We start from the raw sequence: 21,503 nt of genomic DNA on the forward strand, positions 1-21,503 counted from the left end.
TATTCACCTTGATGAAAGTCTCAATACAGCTATGGAAAGCCTAAGTATTTATTCTCTTACAGTACACTGGGTGCCGGCTGCAAAAAGAACAAAAAAAAAAATGTATCCACTTCAGGCACAACTTCTTTCTTTTTAAATTTAAATCAGTAAAAGAAACTGGGTTTAGAAGCTGCAGTGTTCTAAGCAGCAGCAGATTTGTGCATTGTTTTAAATATATTTAAATTACCACACTGATGGCACACCTCAGCCTTATGAAATTCTGCACTGTCTGTTCCAGAACACTACAAAATCCACCGACCCTGGGAGAGACTTGCACTGAGCTCTAAGGACTGGCTAAAGGAGTCAAGTTAAATGAACTAGGAAAACACTGTAACATTTGGCCATCAACTCAAGGTATCTGAATGTTTGTGGAGGTCTGACAGAAACTGAACTTACTCCACCCTCTCACGTTCCTCAGAAATTGAGCAGAGTGAACTGAAGTGAGTCTTCCCTTCCACTTGGGAAGATAATGCAACTGAACACTAAGGCATAATAAACCTTGGCCAAAAACAAGGATAAAGCATAATAACTGTAGTGCAGAATTCCACAAGGTCTGCCCACGCAGAGCTGTCTATGTTTACTCACAGAGGCAATGGAGATTGCAGTAACCAGTTGCGTTAAATGCACCATTCAAAACAAGCTTCTAAAATGTGATACTATAAGGCGCCACCTTAAAGTTCTCCAAAATGCAACTGTGCAGAAATTTAAAATGGTTTCGTAAATTTAATTTTAAACATAACATGAGAAGGTGTTAAAACTGGTGGAATAGCTTCTGAGAATTTGGAGGAAGGGGTGAACAGGGAGATATTCAGTACCCTTCGCCAGCCCCACCGCACGGCCCAACGTCGCCGTGGGGTTGGGATCAGTCTATAACACCAGCCTGGCGGATCTTTCTCTCTGCACCAAATCCCTGCAAGGAAAACAGAACAAACTTTTAGCATCAGCATCACACAGTCACAAAATCATTTTTGAAAAAAAAAAAAAAAAAAAAAAAAAGGAAAAGGGCTTTAAAAAAATCGTCAAGTCCAACAGTGAACCTTGGCACTGCCACTGGGCTTTGAGGCAGAGCCTGGTCTGTTCTACCCAAGCAGCACCTTTCTAATTAGTCATGTTTGTCTTCAGAAACAGAGACAGCAACAAAACAGGTTCTGTGCGGTGTTCTTTGTAGTCTAAAACACGGCAGAGATTCCAGACACTTTTCTCCCGCTTATCAGGAAGTGGCAGAACGTTGTGGGAAAACCACATCTAGGTAAATAGACTTCACTTGCTACCCCTGAGGTTTATAAACGAAGAGTAAACTAACACAGCCGAGACAAATCATGACAGAAAGGCTCCAACACAGGCAGCAACGCGTTGCTTCTCTCCCGCGTGCTCCTCTGACAGCACAGCACACGGCGGTGACGCGGGGCACTGAGCACAAACACAACCCAGCCCCGGCAGCAGGTGCCCAGAGGCAGCAGCGCTGCGTTCCCCCAGCCCAGCGGCCCCCCAGCGGTGCTGCCCTGTACCTTTGAGTTGTCGGGGCCCCGGGGCTGGCGGAGCACCGTGAGCCGGGGGGCGTTGGCATCGTCCAGGTTGATGCTCTTTAGACGGTTCACGAGTCTGTCGGGGCGCGGAGCGGCCACGGCCTTGGCGCCTTCGCTGCAAGACACGCAGGGCAGGGTCACCCCCGAGCTGGGCAAGGCACCCCGGGCTTGCACAGGCCTTGAGAACGGTCATTTACTGCAGCTAAAGCTGCAGAGTTGATGCTGTGTGACAGCAGACACTGCTGACAGCTCGGCCCTGCCCCAGAGCTTGCTGTCCCCACTGGATTCTGCACTAGAGCAGGAGCTCAGTGCTCTCCAGAGGCTGTTCTTGTATTTAACTTGTATTTACTCCCGTGCCACACCTAACCAGAGTTTCCTACATTTCTACTGCCCAGAGAAGCCGTGGCTGCCCCTGGATCTCTGGAAGTCTCCAAGGCCAGGCTGGATGGGCCTTGGAGCAACCCGGGATAGTAGCAGGTGTCCTTGCCCATGGCAGGGGTGGAATGAGATGGTTTTTTAAGTTCCCTTCCAACCCAACCCATCCTGGGATTCAATGCAACAATAAAGCCTTGCAAGTTGCCAGCATATCATGGCAGAGCATTAAGATCTCTGAAAATGATGGGAACACAAGAATTTTGAGATAAAAACATTAGCTGTTACTACTGACGTGCTATCTCAAGCTTAAACAAAATACAAATTATGCAATTTTCTTTAAGTATGTATATAGTTAAAAAAACCCCAAACCCACCACTTGTAAGGAATGCCATGCCAGAAAGAAGATTCTGTAAAACATGAGTTTTCTATTTAAAAATAAAAGCTGCTCCTGAAGAAAAGAGGTGGCAGCACTGTGAAGTGTGCTGGCTAGAGACCAGCATCCACACAGGAAAGCCATCAGTTTCCTTATCACTAACTTCCACTTGCAAGGCTGTATCCAAATTCCTGCTACAGGGGGAGTTTAAGAACAGGCTAGGAAGAGAACAAGCCATCTGTAATTAGGAAGAGCTGGGAGTGCTGCTGCCTGCACTGGATGACCTCTAAGAGCTGTGAGCTCTCAGGTGTGGCTGTCCCTGGAGCCAGCTGGAACCCAGAGCTCCTGCTCCAAGAACATCAGCTCAGCAGACTCAGCCTGCAGGGCTGTGCTGGGATGCAGACACCGTGCCAGGACCAATCCCTTCAATCCCAAAGCCTCACCAGACACGCCACACGTTACAGGCACTGCATTTTCCTGTGCGCTGGTTCAGGATTACAGAGAACTCCACTTCATCCCCAGCCTGGAGCTCCACACCATCCTGGACTTCTTTGACATGGAAGAAGAGCTTTTTGCTGTCACCAACTTCATAGTTAATGAAACCAAACTGAAAAGCAACACACCACAAGGTTACTGATTTGCTCTGCATCCAGACAGATGCAATAACTTACTTATCACTGTAGTTTAACTATTTTTAAATACAACTTCAAAACTGTGGTGCCTAATAGAAGTGGAAATGCTATTTCTGCAGTGATCAGACCATTCTGTGTGGAAACAACACTTCTGGAATTTGAGGCACTCTTCCTGGCATTGTAAAGTCACATTTAAATCCTAAAGTCTATAACAAAACAAGTTCTAGAAACTGCCCCCAAGGCCTGGCAGCTGTATCAAACAGAGAAGAGCAGTGCCCCAAGCTCTGAGACTCCACCCTGAAGTTGCACAGCAGCAACCACTCCATTTTTTGACCTATCACTGGGATAAGAAGCCATTTACTTCTATTTTCCATTCTACTCATGTGTAAGCTGGGAATACTTATCCAGCCTCTCCAAAAATGACTGGTGATTAGTGCTGCACGGTGTCTGCAAAAACAGAAAGCATTTGCAGCATTTAACTTTTCAGTCATTCCAAGATGCAACGAGGGCAAAGATCACCCTTTGCATTACAGGTGAGATGTAATCACTGCGAAGAAGCTTCTTCCAGAAGCAAAGTATGTGTATATTTTGTTTTTCTGAACACTTTTTAAACACTGTGCAGCAGAAACCAGTTAGAACAATTTCTAGGACATCTCAAACCCAAATCTTTGCAGTTATCTACTGCCCAGCAGTTCTGATGTTTCAGCACCAAACCAGGCTCTGAGCTCACCTTTACTCAAGTCACACCAGAGTCTGGCATAACCTGGGTTACCACGCCTGTTCAGCTGGAGTCCAGAGCAATCTGTCTAGGCACAGCTCCCTGAATTCCAGTGCTGCAGTGGTTCTCAGGTGCTCTGTGGCAGCTAGAGCAGTTTTTTCCCATCCCCATGGTGCTCACAGTCACTCACCTGGTCCTTGACACACTCCACGGTGGCCCTGCGGAACGGGGTGATGTTCACAGCCATCGTCTGCCCGTTCTGGCCCAGCACACACAGCTGGAACTTCACTGTCTCCCCCTTCTGCAGACAGTCACCTTTGTTTGCCATGCCAACAATTCCAAAGGGATAGACCTCTCCTTTCATCTCACCTAGGGGGGAAAGTATGAGACAGAACTGAAGCCTTTGCCACCTGATTTCAGGTTTCCAGTATTACAAATGCTGCTTTTACAGGCAAGCTTAGCAGTGTGGACACAGTTTGTAGTGTGAATAAAATCTTCAACAGCTCTATTTACAATGCATTCAACTTGTGCACTTGTGAAAAGAACACTTAATTTAAAGGAACCAATCTTACCATCCTCCATGACTTCAATCATGCCCTGGTACTCTGTCTGTGTGGGATCTACACTCCTCAAGGGACGAATTACTTTACCAGAGTAAACAGTTGGATCAGCTTCTTCAGTGATACCATTCACTGAGAAGAGACAGAGAATAGAAGATGAGGATGTTTTAATCATAGTTTATTTAAAAACTGACTTAAATAAGTGATTCAGATTGACCAGGAGTCAACATTTTGCACGGCGTGACACTGAATCAAAGTCACTAACATATCATACATGGAAATAGAAAAATTTTTCTCAAGAAACTTAAGGTCAGGAAGTTTGAAAAGCAAATCAAAGTGTTTCCTTCCTTTCTCTTCCACTACATTCCCTACTCACGTTAATCATCCAATAAATCTTGAAGTATACATTCCCCAAGTCCTTAATACCCTCCCTCCTCTGCTCCTGCAATCTTTCGCCTGTGAGGTAGAGCACAATTAGTGCAGGTACTGATCTGGCCAGTTCTGCCACTCAGCTCTCCTTACAACCCCCAGGTGAGGAGGGCTGAGGACACTAAAGGTCCACAGAATTGCTGCTGTGCACAGAACTGCTGGCCTGTGCTTGTCTGCTCTCTGCAAACACAGGCAGCAGCTTTCAGGGAACCTATGACCACCCCACACTGAGCAGCTTCTTGCTTTCAGCTCCAACTGAAAATGGATCATTAACAAACTTGACCCCTCAGCACATGCTGAGAGCCCTGCAGGCAGAAAACACAAGGCACAGCCTTACCTGCATGTGTTTTGTTTACTTTCTCTGCACTAACTTTGTTTCCTTTGCCTTTTGACAAGCTGTATTCCACAGTGTCTCCAAGTTCCAGGCTATCAATATCACCACAATATTCACTATAGGAACAGAACGATAAACAGTTTTCCTTTATTTACATGACAATAGTGATGCTCACCCAACACCAACATCAGTTATCAGAAATTATTTAAAACCCTCATCACTTCACAAGAAATTTCCATTCAGGAAAGTGAAGCACAACTGGATTTCTTGGCCTGGGAATTAGAGGCACAGAACACCAGGACTGCTGACTAACAGAAAAACCTGAACTAGTCCAGAAGAGATGATAAATAATACTGTAGCTATCAAAGCACATACATATACATATATATATATATATATATTCTGTGTGTAAAGTACAAATGGGTTTAACACTCAACTGAACAAAACTCCACACTTCCCACTCCCCCCAGACACACAATCAAATAATAAAACTGCCACTCACCTGTAGTGGAAGAAGATCTCCTTATCATGATTGGCTGTTTCAATAAACCCAAAGTTATCTTTCAGGGCTGCCACATAACCCAAGAGCCTCTTGGAGCTGTAGTTGCGTCCCAGCATCCTGACAGAAACAGCGGTCTGCAGCCCGGTTCTCTTCACTTCACACACACAGAACTCAACCTGGCAGAGAGATGGCACTCAATACCACACTGAAAAATGCAAAGGAAACCACGACCACCAACAAAAAACTGATTTTGAAGCTGTGTAGCTCTGCAGCAGCGCCTGGGCTCTCCAGGAAAGTAATTTCCTAGTCATTACTTTCCCATAGCCACATCAGTCATTGACATTTCCTACATTCCAGGGAGCAGCACCACACCTGGGATACCTGCAAGGCAAGCCAGCCTCCAGCACTCAGCTCTTCACCCCTTAAACATGAGAACCTTTCTGTCCATGGGGATCACCCTTTCCCTGCACTGCTCATCAGTGGCCCACAGTGGGATGTGCCCCACTTCTCTCCTTGTTTCAGTTTTTAGGGACAATAATCAGTAACTAGAATGGCTCCTGGGGGCTTTGTTGCTCTTCCTGATCTCCAAGCTTTTTCCCTTTCCATTGTCTCTCAGACTAATATGCTCATGAAGGAATATTCTCCCTCTTCAATATCCATGTTAGTCTCTATGCTAAATAATTTCCTCTTGACAAGCAGCGTCCACTTAGTGATAAAAACTCTTTGCTTAAAAAGCATAATTTACACTGTAAGACACTATTTCCATCTATATATCAGGTTGGAGAGCATCTTTTACTTACAGAAGATTGACTCATTTAAACACAACATTCCAGGTGATAGTACACAGATGCCTTGTCCTCCATTTGTTCCAAGTGAAGGCAGAGAAAAGCTCACACCCCACCACGCCCAGAACAGTATCTCTCAATAGTACACTTAATTCTCTTGCCTTATCTCCTATCTGGGGATTAGTAGAGCCTTCCACATCCTTGGCCTGGTAAGGAATGGTCAGTTTTACTCCACAGTCATCATACACAATTATTCCATCCTCAGCTTCCTGAAAACAAGAGGTCAGAATTCAGCAGTGTCTGTTCAGGAACAGTTTTCTACACACAGTTCAAGCACTGTTCACTGGAGTCTCAGTGGTTTTAGAGTAACTGCTCAAAAGCACAACCAAACTCTGGGTAAGGAGCTTTAAATTATGCCAGACAGTATTTTAAAAGGCAATGGAAGTACTGCCATCAGTTCCAGGAAGCATTTCTTGGAACTTATAAGTATTCTGGCATTGTTTAAAACTGCGTAACAAAACAGTAAGAGGTTCTTCCCATGAAACTTAAATAATTCTATCTAGAATCTTGTGTACTGAGAGGCAGATACAAACTCCCCATCAATTTCCTGGAAATATCCTCAACAACAATATGATCGTGAATGATTATCAACAATACTTTTATTACCTTATTCAGAGCAGTCAGTTTTCACTGACTGCTCTCATCAGCTGTAGTTCACGTGTATAGAATGAACAGTGCTTCAAACCCAGCTGAATTAGAGATTAAGGGAGCAGCCTCAGTCTGCAATGGCAGGAATGCAGAACAGATATTCACAAGCAGAAGAGCAGCATTACCTTCTCTTTGCCTTTATTTGGGCTAGTGGCTTTGGCTGGAGTGGCTTCTTTGTCTATAGTGCCCACAAAGCGATGTTCTGACTGGGTGTGGAAGGAAACTGTGCCCTTGGGAAGCTTTTTAATCCTTATGGCATGGTTCCTTTGGGCAGACAACATATCCTGAAAAAGAAATTCATCATGTTATAGACAGACTGCACATCATTTCTTTAAATGCTGAGATTTTGTAGGAGTTTTAATCCCACTTACAGGAACGACGGTGAACTCTACTTCATCAGAAATATGGAGCTGATTTCCATCCATGATCTCACTGAAGTGGAAGAACATCCGAGCATCCCTGTCCACACACTTAATGAAGCCAAATCCATCCCTCATTGCTGCAATCACACCCTGGAACAGCCAAACCAACAGTTACAGTTTAATCCCTGGTATGTGACATCTGGCTGCAGCTGCTCCACTGTCAGTTGGCAGGAAGGCCTAAATCCTGGGAAAACACTTGGTTTAAGCACTGTCCTTCCTTGCAAACCCTGGTGCTCATGGCCCTCGTCACCCTGAAATGCAGACAAGTTCTTGCCACCTCATTCCTGAAGTTAGCTCATGATGAAGAGTGAAGAAAATTAATTTAAGCCAGTACCAAGGACTGAAGTTAAAGGGCCTGCCAGTACCACCACACAGGGCACACAATGGGGCAGCTCTACAAACACTGTATCATCTACAGGACCATATGAAACACACAAGCACACACTGCACATGCAACCATCTATAAAAACAGGAAATAAAATCAGTGTTCAGAGGGAAGTTTAAGAGAAAAACCATCCGATTTCCAGTCACAAAAGAAGGAATTATAAAGAAGCTGTTAAACAAGACTCCCAAACCCGTGGGTGTGTTATGGGAACACACTCCCATGTGACACAGGAGTTTAGTGGCCTTCCTGATAACCACTAGAAATGGAATGCTGAGTGATAAACAGAATATACTGACAAACCCCCAAACCCTAGTCCCAGATCCTGCCAGAATTAAGGTAGAATTCATTAACATATTGCCTTCAACCCAAGTAATACAGAGCTTAGCAAGTCTCAGGACAAGCTTAGAGGATGGGGATGACAGTGCAAAGGTACTTTCCACCTTCAGGAACATTCTTCTCTTAAACAGCTTTCACAAACTCCAGCAAACCAGACCTTCCTAGAAGCTGCCAGCACTTATCACCTCCATGACAGCTCAACTCAGGCAGGCAGGTGTATGTAGCCAGAGCAGAAATACAACAAGTGTGTAAGACAGAAACCCCAAAGGCTGAAGTCAAAACTCAGGGGGTTTTTTTTAAGCCACGGGACAATAATTCAGAGCACACTGATGTGACAACACTGTAATTGAACTCCAAACTGCAAAGGAAAGCAAAGTTACAGTCTAGCTGGAACAGAACCAACAATTCAAGTTACAGGAATGAAAGATATTCTGTAATACTCATTAGCACATCCATCTTAGTCCCTGTAATCCACAAAGAGTTTCTTGTACTGAGAGAACTCTGCTCTTTACCACCCTTCTGCTTGACCCTCAAATAGAGATTAGCCAAAAAACTCGAAATACACAAGTTGCTCACAGTCCCTCCTCCAATTATTTACACTTTTCACTACCTGAACCAGGGCAAGTCTCAGGGTCTTCCAGTTTTCCTAAGGAAGATGAGTAGTTAACTCTTTAGACTCAAGTATGCGAATTATAAACTGTCAGTTCAAGACCACATTTCTTCTGTTTGCTACAACCAGCCAGCAATCCCATCCAAGTGGGCCAGTTAAGATCTAATTTTCTAACAGAATTTCATTTAAATGTCAAAAAATAATTAAGATTTTATTCTTCTAAGGCAAAGATGCAGTGCATCGATTCTGTATTTTCTACTTTGCTTGCACTGCAGATCCATGAGCTGGATTTCAGAGCAGGGAATTGAAGACACGAGTGATTTTTATATCTATTGTAGAAAAAAGCCCCCAACTCATGTTTTACTTTCACTTCCCCCAAGAATTAGAAATGCTCAGAGATGGATACTTGCCATTTCTCTGGTTTCATTAGTAAACTGGAAAGTGTTGGGGAGAACCTCAATGTTGGTGGCTCGTTCCAGTTTGTCACGCCTGTCCGTGGAAATGTTGAACCGAACGTGGTCACTCTCCAGCAAGGTCACCTTGGATTTTGTGTCCTTGTCTCCAAAGGGAAGCTCTTTAGGAATCACAAAGTCCACTTTGATGCGGCCGGGTAATGGATCACTCTGGAGACAGAAGAGCCAAAGGAAAGCTGAGTTCACCTGCAAGGCTCAGCACAGCTGCCACCAGCACAAGGCTTCCTGCCAAATCCTGCTGGACTCAGGCTCTGCTCCATTTCCACCACTCCTCATCTGGAACTTACCCAGTGCAAGGTGGCTTTTGGAGGTGTTGGTTGGCTTGAAGGCTTTTTAAGCCCCAGCTATGTCCTGCCAAAGGAATTCTCTCTATTTCAAGAATGAGGTTTATAATCATATTCACAGCATTTCTAAAAGGCAGGCTCACTCTTAACTAAGTCTCCAAAACACCCCAAACCTTCCCACACTAACAGAGACTCACCTAAAACCTTAGTGGAAGTGCTCATGAACACTCCTCCAAGTCAAACACTACAGCCCAAAAGCCTCATTAACTGTTAATGCTCATAAGAATTCATAGATCTGGCTTATCCCTGCAAAAATTTTTCCCCTTTTCCCTGATCTTTTGCTTTAAGGGTATGTCCTAACCCCACAAAGATTTATAGCAAGTATCTGAAACATTCAAGAAAACACACACTCCATCCTGTACCACTACCCTAATTCTTCCTCTGGACTTGAAATTAAGAAAAGTGTAAATCTTTTCTCTGACATGATGCTTATGCAGCAAACAGGTACAGGGAAATGGGAACAACTGACTGGAATTCAGTACAATCAAACCAGCATTACAGAAACTTATTTAACTACTGAAATTCACCTGGTTTTTGCTGGGTACTTTTGGAATTACTTTGGTTACAGTTCCTTCAAAATGTTCAATGCTTATATCTTCAAAAATGACAGTTCCTTGAGGCAGCAGTCTAACATCTGTTGCAACTTCTTTACCCTAAGAGCACAAATCAGTCAAACACCCAAAGAAAAGAGAAAAAGTAACAGACATTTCCCAATGGACCTCCTCCCCCCCCTTTTTTAAAGCTGGGGAAAGCAGAGAGCTGTCCAGTTATTCCCCTGGCTTCCGTTTTACTGGATTTCGTCTTACATTTCTGTCTTTGATTGTAAACTCCACATCATCACCAGGCTGTAAGGTTTCTAGGTCACCTTTAAATTCACTATAATGAAAGAATATCTCCTTCACGACATCACCTCTCTCAATAAATCCAAAGGCTTCCTGTGAACAGAAAAAAAAAAGTGTTTAATTGTCCATGATGGGAACATACAATAAATAATTTAACAGGTTTTGTTAAACACAAAACAGACTCTGAAACCCAGCACAGCACTTCCAGGTGTACACAGCTGACTGCTACAAGAAATATATAAACAGAAATAAATTGAACTTTCTTCATTAAAAAGTGAATTACTATCAAAGATGAGCTGTTGAAACCATTTCAGACAATTTACACCCACAGCCCAAGCTGTTAACAGCTCTTAACACCTTAAATATTACTTTGAACAGCATTCTTCAAAAAAAGCATTGCATTTTCAAATGAAACTTTAAATCACTTACTTTCATGGCACAGACTACTCCTTGACAGCGGGCTTGTTTCTTTTTTAATAGCATAATGTTACGAGCACTAACAGCACCAGTACTAGAGAAAAGTAAAAAAAGAAAAAACAAACAAAAAACCAAATGTAAACTCAAAACAAAAATTAAGACTGTATTTCATATAATAATTCTTCGAATAGGTATAAATTCTGACTATTAAAACAAAATATGAAGGCAGAAAAGCAATACCAACTTACTGTTTATTTGTATCAATTATAAAGTTTATTTTATCTCCTGTTTCCAGCTGTACATTTCCTTCAACATCCTCTGGGGTGTAAGTCAGGTAAAATACTTCCTGTAAATTAATAGTAACTGAAGTTACTCTATTTGCAGAATAATTGTTTCAAAGAGAGATTAAAATAATATCTGCTTAATTTAGTGAGAAAACCAACAGTAATAAACATGGCATGCAAAACAATCTTTTTCCATCGTGCTGTTTTGGTGAGTATGTAACAAGCAGCTTAAGTTGAAAGGTTTTGTACGTGACCATCTTTAAAGGCCAATTTCTAAACATTTAAAGTTCAAGATCAGGATACATGAACTCCATCAAGTTTAAAAGAGAACAACTACTTGGCTCTAGGAAGTTCTCCACAGATATAAGCAAGCAAACTGTCTAAACAACATTTTTTGTAGCAATTACCAAAACATGCTTTTTTTATTTTTTCCAAAACCTGCACAGTTCAATGCAGTGTCAATTGTCTACATTAAACTGCTTTGTTTTTGTTTTTTTCTCATAGACCACAGTGATGGATCAGTGAAGAGTTCAAGTAAAATACGCAAGCTTTACCCCATTACGTTCGTAGCAAACACTCCCTGTTGGACTTTGACCCGGGGCAGCTGGAGATTTACTCTCTAAATTGTGAGGAACAGCACACACAACCTACCAGTCAAAAAAAAAAAAAAAAATCCATTGCTAGTCATTTCAGGAGTGGCATGGATGTATACAAAATGAATCTCAGTATCCTCTACTACACATTCAGCAGGGAATGCCACACTGCAACTTTTCAATCTCACAAAACCCCTCTTGGCTCTAAGAAGTGTTTGGAGCCAAGTAAGAGTTCAAACTGAACCTCTGAATTTTTACTGTTATTTCAGTGTAACTATACTGAAGGTAGTTAATATCCATGCTAAATTAACCCAGTTTTCTGTACTGGAGTAAAGGATGGAAACGATGCAGGTATAGAAAACAGGCACTAACTTGTCCATTTATTCGTTCTTCAGGTAATATTTCTGGCTTTATCTTCACCAATTTAATAGCAATGGGTTTTCCAGTTCGGCGATCAGAAGACACTTCAAACTCCACATCATCTGCAAGACAATCAAACATTGCAATGCTGTCAAGAGTCCTGTCTGGGATTGGGGTTTTTTACAAAAACCACTAAATGGCTGAGTTTAATTTGCTGTTTGTAGCCAAACACAACCAAATAGAACTGGGGTCCTTTTGCTAGCAAGGAAGGACACATGATTAGTAAAATTTTTCTGGTTATTCTGCTTATAATCTCCTGATGCCAATGAACTATTCTGGTGTAATTGCACAGCAATTCCTTCCCCCTGCCTGCTCGCTGTACAGCAGACTCCACACTGAAGTTCAGACAACACAAATGTCATCAAACAGTTTAGAAACTTCACTCTCACTGTAATCATCAGCATGAAGGTGCAGCCTCCTCATGCTGAAAAAACCACTTGGCCATCCTCCAACTAATTCTAGTCAAAGAAACAGGGAGCACAAGACATAAATTCTCCCACAGTCTGAGTACCTGCCTCCACCTCAGCTAGACAAATTCCACCTCACACCCCACCTTTCCCTTTTCCACAAGGGTTTGTACCACCAAGCTGCACAAAGTGCTGGGAAGGGCTCCCGTGAATTATTCACCGCTTTAGCCCCGGAAGCAGCAGAGGGTGTTTTGTGACAAGTGACAGAGCGGTGCTGGTCCCAAAGCTCAGGTACCTCCTACTTTGAGCTCCTGCAGGTTGCCATTGTACTGGGAGCAGTGGAAGAAGAGCCGGGCCTGCCGCTCCGAGCACTGGATGAAGCCGTACGAGGTCAGCAGCTTCTCGATGACGCCGGTCTCGCGCAGCGCTGCCGAAGTACCGTTGGGGTACCCGTTGTGTCCATTGTTGTGGAGCAGGTTTGGATCAAAGCTCATCTGGGCCACACAAAGCACAGGCAGGGAACAATGCTGAACATCACACGTGTTCGTCAACGTGGGAAATTGTAAAAACAACGTTTTTGCAAAAATGTTTACAATTGTTCATTGTAAGAGCAACGAACATCGGCTTCCTTCTTTCACATCCCCACAACACAGGAACACGAAGAGCTCCTCTAAGTTACTGACACATTCCTAAAACACACTTACTCTGTTCTTAAAACAAAATAAAACCACCAAAAGAGTTGAGCTTTTTTAACACAGTAATCCTTAAAATTTATACAGGCAACATATTTATAAAACAAGCCAGAACTGTAACACCAAAACTAAGCTTGCTTAGAACAAAACAGACTTCTGGCATTTTTCAAGTATTAACCCTCAAAGTACTCCCACACTCACTGTTTCACACCAGAGCCTGAAAATATCTGAAGTATCTGCTCTTCCAAATTAAACAGGTAATTAGGAAAATGCAACAGTCCTGAATCAGCACATTTAGGTGCGAATCCCTGCATAGTTTCTCCCTAGTTCATGTGTTCAGTCTTTCATACTAAAAAATAGTATTAAGTAATTAAACAGTTTGGCACAGTTATGGAATTAATAACCAGAATTTAACATTCTTGTGGCACAGAAACTCGAGTGCTAGAAAGACACAGAAAATTTGAAAACAGCACTAAAGCTGTAATGAACTGCTAAACTAACTGACATCTATTAAAACATTTTTATGGGTTGTTTTTGTTTTTTTTTTTCTTTTCAAGTCACAGATTCACCCTTGAAACATTCCCACTCCCTTTAGGAACTCATTGGCTTTTCTGATGCACAAGTCTCATTTTTAAAGCAGGGCACTTTGACTTACAGGTTAGCAATCAAATCAGATGAAATGTATTACACCTCACTAAACACTGCAATTCAACAGAGACAACTGAAGCAATCCTCTTCCCCCAAAAGAGACAATATGCATCTTAAAATATACAGGATTATTTGTTAGTTTTCAGAGTTTTTCATTTGGAAACAGAGTGAGATTGTATTTGGTTCTCTGCTTTCTTGCTGCAACAAGCAGAGAGATTAAAAATTACTCAGCAATGTGTTTAGTGGAGATAAAAGACACCTGGGCAACTTGTAAAAGGGTCATGTTTCTCACTCTAACACAGCCAGTGAGTTACTCAATGTATTAGAAAGGAGAGCATTCTAATTCTGCAGTTTGGAAATCAGTCTAAAAGTGATCAAGGAGCACCAAGAAACATCTGCTGTGAAGCTCTTGGGCAGAAATCTTTGCTCTTGGAGACTGACATTAAAAAATGAAATTGGAAACAAGCACACAAAGTAAAGATTGACAGCATTTTGACTACCAAGAAGAGGTGGTCTTCTCCCCTGTTCTGGTTCAGACCCACATGGGGTAGATGTAGATGAAGAAAAATACAAATAACAGAAGGTGGGGGAGTGATCTGAGGGGGCAAAAGGATCCCAGGACACTGTGTAATGGTCTCCATCCCACAGCACTGGCCAGCTCTTCCACAGCAGTGTTACCACCCAAGGCTCTTTAAGAATTCACTGAACTGCTAAATCTGCTGTGATATCATTTCTGTAACATGCACTGCTTACTTCCTTGCTCTACATTCTCACTTTTCTTTCCATTAAAAACTGGTAACAATCTCTTAATCAATGCTGCCCTCTAATTCTTCCCTGACCAACCTGCAATAAGTGGCAAAAATCAATGCCCTTAACATGTTCAAGTCATGAAATACTGCCATGCCAGAAAATAATGGATCAGGAACATAGCCCCCTTAGAGACACACAGAGAACTCCAGCCCATCCCTCCTCAAAGGCCTCTTGCCAACAAAAGCAGCCATGGCTTTGTCCAGCTGAGTCCTGGAGACCCCCAAGGACAGCAGTTCCACCACATTTCTGGGTAACTGTTGCTTCAACAAAGGATCTCTTTCCCCTCCTGTCCAGCCTAAGCTGCTCAAAGGACAAAAGCCACAGCAGTCACATCTTTTTTATGCACCAAGTTATGTTTAAAGGACACATTTTCTCTGAGGATTTAACAAAAAAAGCACTTGATAAAGCTACTAAGACTTACTGACTAGTTCCTGTCAGCATCATCCCAAGGTAACAATCCTCATCTTTTAAGGAAGGCAACCCCAGGACACTCCACACAAAGAACATCCTTGTGGGACCACAACAGCTGAAGTGTTTTAAGCTATCCTAGAGTTTAAAATACTTTTCAAAAATAAACTGGTCCTGCAAGTAGGATAGCTGGGGGAAGGGAAAATGATATGTTATTATACCTTCTCCCAAGAGAATTACAGGCCAGAGCATTAACCCATTCTGGAAGCTGGAATGAGCCTGCCAAAGGCTTCTGTGAGTCACCAAATAGCCACCTCACCTCTGATACAAGGGAAGCAACAGACAGACACCTTGCCTCAAATATGAACTAAAGGTACACCAGAGAGAGAAAATGGAAAAAAATCTGGCTTAAAATTTAGCTCAGAATAGCATCTCTTAGAGTTAGAAATCCACAGTGTTTCTTTCACCTCCTGCTCAGACTACCACTGCATGACATCGTTTGAATAGTTTGCATTTAAAGGAGCATTAGCAGCACAGCACAAAGAATTCCTCATCAGTCCTCTAAAGCCTGATAACTTCAGTTCAAACAAAGATTCCTCAGGTGGCACTAAAATTTGCTGTATAAAGATACTATAAAGTATCAGCAGCTTTTCCAGATAATTGTCAAATCCCTACACCTTATAACAGGAACATGAACTATTGACCCTACCAAAAGAAATATTCAGAGGAGGAAAAACAAAAAAAATCTGTGCTGTACTAAAGAGAATCTATTTGAGGAAAGGATTGGAACCACAAACCTACTGTTACTAGAAGAGAAAAGCAGGAATAATCAGCTCTCAAGGGTTGTAACTATTGTTAAATAGAACCACATTGCAGGTACTGTGAATTCACCACATTAAATGAATATAAGAGCAAAAAGTAATGGAACTACTGAATGGTTTGGGTGTGAAGGGGCCTTAAAGATATCCAGTTCCTCTCCCTGCCACAGGCAGGGACACCTTCCACAATCCTAGGTGCTCCAAGCCCCATCCAACCTGGCCTTGGACACCTCCAGGGATGGGGCAGCCACAGCTGCTCTGGGCAACCCTGTGCCATGGCCTCACTATCAAATTAATCTATTATCAAAAACTATTAAAAAAACTAGCCCCACTCCCTTCTGTTAAAAACTTAGTAAGAACCAAGTTAAAAAATACACATATAACTCCTTCTCCACCACGTGCACCAACCTCGCAGTGATATTCAAATATTGCACTTTCAGTAGTATTTGTCGATTCTTCTGTTTCAGCACAAGTTTCTAAGGATGAAGACTGCTATTATTTTTAAAAAAGGAACAAAAGGAAGAGAGACAAAAAGAGAAAGAAAAAGATAGCAAAAGAAGGTGATCTATCAAGCTCTAGAGAATACAAGTGCTGCTGCCCTGGGCAGTTTCACTACAGCACTGGAGAAAACAAAGACTACTATAGCAGCGTCGGGACGTGCTCTTTTGAAGCTGTTGAGTAGGCACAAACTTCTTGTTTCAGATCAAGCCTTGTATCTTCTTCAGTGTAAGTTGCCTCTTCTTTGGTCTTGAGTTGTTACAATGTGGTATACTTATATTCTTTTCCTGATCTGAACTTGAAGCAGCAGTTTCAGGTGGTAAATTCTGTTCTGTTCCACTTCATACTGAAGAAAGGAGAAAGACACACACTAAGTATCACTTTGAAGGAAATTCTCATCACATCACAGAATCCATTAGTTTGCAAGGGACCATAAGACCATCCACTTCCAAAACCCCCTTGCACCTCAGTTCTAGGTCTTACTAATACCAGGTGCATTTCCTCTACTTTAATATTTAATTGAACATACTGATGTTCAATCCACGTTAGGAAAAGCTGTTTCACAGACATATTTGGCATTCCCACCTCCAGTTTTGTTTTCCAAAAGACTGGCAGACTGCAAGCCAGTGAAATGGTATTTCCAATTATGAACTCTTCAGACACACTTAAGCATCTCAGGGAAGGTCCCAGTGTGTACCATTAAAATGGCAACTTCATTTTGATCACTAGTATTTGACCCATTAGCAAGCCTTAGTCCTCCTATCAGTAACTTTATATGGGTGCTTATTAAATTATGTCATAATTTATCTAAGTGCTCACACAGATCCTCAGAGGAGCAATAGGATGTGTTGGAATTGAGAATTAAAATTTCCTGATGACTTCTGTTCCAAAGGTTAAGTTAGAGACTAGTGAAACCTGAAGCACATTTAGAACTGTATAAAAACTAAACTTTTCAATTATGTGTACAGACACTGCATGCGAAATAACACAGAGCCATTCTGTGGACTTCTGAAACAGTTTTTGTAAAATGTTGATTACATATGATGATATTTGTGTAGCTAACACCCGGGAGAAACCTTCCTGCACCAACAACTAATTAGCAATTAATTCTCTCCTAAAGTTTTCCAGTGCCACTTTGTTTTTCCATGAGAAAAGCAGTTTCAGCAAACTGCCACCTACCACACAAAACAAAACGTTACAGAAATAGCAGCCTTCCTTGAGAAGAAATCAAGTTTTGAGTTTGTTGCTTACTCAGCAGATAAGTAAAGGGAGGATATTTTTATGCACAAAAGCAGGTGAGAAACAACACAGCTCCGACCTCACAGATACACTGGCAGTTCTGTAGTAATCTAAAAGTAAGAAGCATCACAGCACAACTCTTCTTCAAATCATTCCACAAATCCCACACCAGTAGAGAAAAAATATGGACAAAGCCTATTTCTCCAGTGTAGCAGGAAAGTGAATTTCACAATTTACACTGATCTTTGAATTCCCTCTGGTGATTTGAAAGAGTCACTTTAAGTGACTGAAACCCTGAATGCAAAGACATTTCAAGCTCTCACCCTCACCCCAGTGAAAATGCTGAGTGAAGGCAGCTATTCCAAGAACCCCAAATGTGCAAACTCATCTCCAGTTTTACAGAAGTTTGTACTTCAGTGACTTCCCCCAGCTGAAGCATCTCCTTCAATCATCACTGAGAACTTCCAGCTGAAATGAGTTTTCCTATCAGACCATTAAGCACACACGGAATAGATAAATAAACCAGGTGAGGACTGCTCAAATCTGGTGTGAAAGGTTTGCACTGAAAGATTAATTATAAAATATTATAAATCAGAAGGCACAAAGCTGTTGCAAAGATAACAGTATCACTGCTTTTCCCTCACCCCAGCACTACACTGGGCAAATGTTACCACAAGCTCTTTTAGGACAGCGTTATTTTGGGGCAGCATTTCAGCTCTCAACACTGCATCCCAGGAACTGCACACACTTGGAATCTTCTCACGTACTTCTCTCACATTTAATTAGACAGATATTATTAGAGCTCTCCTAGAGATGTAACTCGTATCATATTGCATTTATCATTTTTCTGGCTGTAAAATATATCACTTTTTCATTTAATAATCAAAACACCTCATCTGATCAAATAAGACTAAAGCTAATTTTATCAGTCATGGAGTAAACACATAAACTGTCCCATTAAAACCCAGACTGAATTGATAACAAGATGGGTTTATTACACTTAAGTTATTAAAAAAAAAAAGCTCATTAAGCAAGCATAACTCAAGCAAAAAGAAATCTCACTATGCTCATCTGCCTCAAATTTTTTACTTTTTAATTCAGCTACTATAAATACTCCTCCAAATGGTAAACACCCTGAGCAGCTGCCCAGCCCCCAAGTCTCACTGCCTTCTGCATTTGTGTATTTACAGCTGAAAGGTTTAATGCAAACACAGGGGAGAGCTGGGCCCTGCTCTTAAGGTCTTTCCTGTGTAGATCCTGCTAAATGACAGCAGGTCACATGAAGCTGTTCACAGCCAGAAAGCACCTACAGAGCCCCCCACATGGAACCTGCCCAATGACAGCATTGTTCTGCTTCCCATTTTCTTCACAAAAAGAGGCAACTGCAAGGATATGCATTCTGTGCATCGGAGCACATGCTTCCAGAAACAGCCCTCTATGATGTGACCAAGGCACAATTTAATAAAGACAAAATTTTGTCTTTTCAGTGTCCACATACAACACAGATCCGTGGAGATCAGGCTCTTCCATCTCTTTCTGGATAGATATGGGAGAGCAGCACTGAGCACCGGCTCCTGGGCTCCCCAGCCAGTACGTGACAGCTATGAGATGAGCCACCACCACAGCAGTGAAGTCCTTTTCACGTCAAGAAAAAATACATATATGGGGGAAAAAAAGAACTAAAGAACTGCCAAGGACATCTGTAAAGAATGCATGGAGAAAAAAAACCCCAAGAAAGTCGTTAAAAGAAATATCCGAATTTTTAAAGGGTTGTGCGCTGCGGAGAGGAGCCCCGCGCGGGGTATGGGTGCGGACAGCGCAGAACTGGTCCCGGACCGACGGAGCGGCCCAGGCCCGGTCCCTCCCGCGGCCCCGCTCGCTGCGCTGCACCAAGATGGAGGCGGCGGAGCGAGGGGCGGCCGCGCCGAGGGGCGGCGCCGGGGCCGCCGCCAGCGGGGCCGCCGCGCGCGGGGGCGGGCGGCTCCGGCCGGTGACAGCGCCAGGGCCGCGCGGGCAGGACGGGCCGGGGGGAGCGGCCGCCCCGAGCACAAAGGGGGGCGATGGCGACCGCTCCCCGCACACAAAGGGCCGCGGCCGCGCTGCGCCGGGCGGGGCCGCGCGCGGCACGCCGGGAGCCGCCGCCGCCCCTCCGCCCGCACGGCCCCGCCGCCCGCCGGGGCCCGGAGCCCCCGCGGCGCCGCCCCCTCCCGGCGCGGCCCGCGAGCCCCGGCGGCTCCCGGGACGGCCGGACCCAGAGCGGCCTCCGGCCGCGGCCCCCGGAGCCCCGCGGAGCGCAGCGCGCGCCCCGCGCCCGCCGCTCCATCCCCGCACCGCCGGCCTAGTAGGCCGCAGCCCCCCCACCAACCACCACCCCCCACCCCGCGCGCAACTCCGGCGGGGCTCCCGGCGCCAGCCCCGGTAAGGGCGGAGATGCGCGGGTGCGGGTCCCGCTGCGCCCGGAGCCCGCCGGGGCGAGCGGGGGTGGCGGCGGCGCCCGGCCCGCACTCACCCCAACAGCTCAGCGCCCCCGCTCCAGCGCCGCCATGAGCAGCACGGCACGGCACGTAGGAGAGAAATCACGGCGCTCTCGCGAGAGCCGCCCGCGGACGGGAGGGGGGGAAGGGGCGGGGCCGCGCGTGCGCGCCCGGAGCCCGGCGGGTGCCGCTCGCGGCCACGCGCCAGAGGGAAACAAGTGAGGGGGGGCCGCGCGCGCGCGCCCGGGGGACAGCGCCCCCTTGCGGCCCAGGGAGGGAGAAACGGCTGAGGGGAGAAGACAAAACCGCGGGGGAGGGAGAACCTCAGAGAACCCGTCTGATAGCACAGAGCTCCGGCTAAGGGGAGACACAAAACCCCGGCTGAGGGAGGGAGAGCTCGGCCCGGGCCAGGGCAGCGGGCACGCTCCAGGCCCTGAGGAGCCCGCGGCCTGGGACGCCTCGGTACCGGGCAGGCGGAGCTCGAGGGACGGACACGAGCCTGCGCTCGCTGCAGGCCCCGGAGCTGAAGGATCGAAGGATTAGGGGGAAACGCTTTGCGGACAAGGCAGAGCATTTCCAGCCCTGAAGCTCCAGTCCAGTTTCCAACGCAAGTGGAGCAAGTTCTGAAAATGCCCAGCAGCCCTTGGGAACCGCGTACAAGTGGCCATTTACAGGCACAAGATTCCAGTTACAGATCCAGAATGGGACGGGAGCAAATGGAACACAGACGTAGCAGGGGTGTTTAGGTTGGATATCACAAGTTTCTTCTCTCCGGAAGGTGCTGGGCACAGCCCCGAGGCTGCCAGAGCTCCAGGAGAGTTTGGACACTGCTGCAGGGATGAACAGGGTGGGATTTGGGTGTCTGTGTGCAAGGCACGGGTTGTACTCAATCCTTGTGGGTCCCTTCCAGCTTGGGATGTTCTGTGGACATATTTAAACTTCCCTTGCCATTTTTTCATTACTAATTAACAATAAACTCAATCAAAGCAACTGCTGTTTAGTTTCTGGGTTTTTTTTGTTTTTTTTCTGGCTGCACAGCAAGGACCCAGGTAGAGGGATGGTATTCTACTCTCAGAGAGAGAAGATAAAAATGCATCACAGGCATTCCAGATGATGTTAATTAAAAAAAAAAAAAATCAACATTTCGGTCATTGTAGTATTTCACTCAGGTGCAAAAGGTTTGGGAATATGCAGAATACATGGAATTCCCTCAGGACTCAAAACAGAAAACACTTGAGAAAGTATTTCCCACTGTTTTTTTTTTTATTCCCTCCTGAACAATTTCTAATAGAAAAGGATTGTATACAAGAGCACTCCTGTACAGAAATTCCCTACATCTACCAGTCTTGCTGGGTATTCCAAATGTTCACAATGCCTCCAGTGTTCACTGTCTCTCAGTAAG

The 21,503-nt window shown here is 44.4% G+C and overlaps 1 protein-coding gene across 4 annotated transcripts; it reads right to left on the reverse strand.

Moving 5' to 3' along the window:
- Positions 1–34: 34 nt before the first annotated feature.
- CSDE1 (cold shock domain containing E1) lies at positions 35–20,215 on the reverse strand. 4 transcript variants are annotated; one of them, XM_062509802.1, is made up of 21 exons: positions 20,137–20,215; positions 16,299–16,734; positions 12,810–13,008; positions 12,060–12,169; positions 11,649–11,741; positions 11,059–11,156; positions 10,823–10,904; positions 10,358–10,486; positions 10,079–10,204; positions 9,145–9,357; positions 7,353–7,493; positions 7,107–7,265; positions 6,435–6,542; positions 5,489–5,664; positions 4,990–5,102; positions 4,236–4,355; positions 3,854–4,032; positions 2,757–2,920; positions 1,548–1,680; positions 855–949; positions 35–77 (listed from the first exon to the last, which is right to left on the reverse strand). In XM_062509802.1, the coding sequence occupies exons 3-20, from the start codon at positions 13,006–13,008 to the stop codon at positions 902–904; spliced, it is 2,391 nt and encodes a 796-aa protein (XP_062365786.1). In that variant the 5' UTR covers positions 16,299–16,734; positions 20,137–20,215; the 3' UTR covers positions 35–77; positions 855–901. The 4 variants fall into 4 exon arrangements, with proteins under 4 accessions (XP_062365786.1, XP_062365784.1, XP_062365785.1 ...); XM_062509800.1 differs by having other exon boundaries at positions 35–949; XM_062509801.1 differs by lacking the exon at positions 20,137–20,215 and adding an exon at positions 19,126–19,317 and having other exon boundaries at positions 35–949.
- Positions 20,216–21,503: the final 1,288 nt, after the last annotated feature.

Source organism: Cinclus cinclus, chromosome 27 (genome assembly GCF_963662255.1).
Source record: "Cinclus cinclus chromosome 27, bCinCin1.1, whole genome shotgun sequence".
Lineage (NCBI taxonomy): Eukaryota > Metazoa > Chordata > Aves > Passeriformes > Cinclidae > Cinclus > Cinclus cinclus.

Coding starts and splice junctions, on each gene's coding strand:
- CSDE1 (XM_062509802.1), bottom strand. CDS start 13,008: ATGAGCTTTGATCCAAACCTGCTCCACAACAATGGACACAACGGGTAC. Junction 5,665..6,434: donor ATCCCCAGATAGGAGATAAG/GCAAGAGAATTA, acceptor TCTCTCTGCCAG/GTTGAGTTCTGTGTGTGTGA. Junction 4,033..4,235: donor GATTGAAGTCATGGAGGATG/GTAAGATTGGTT, acceptor TTTCCCCCCTAG/GTGAGATGAAAGGAGAGGTC.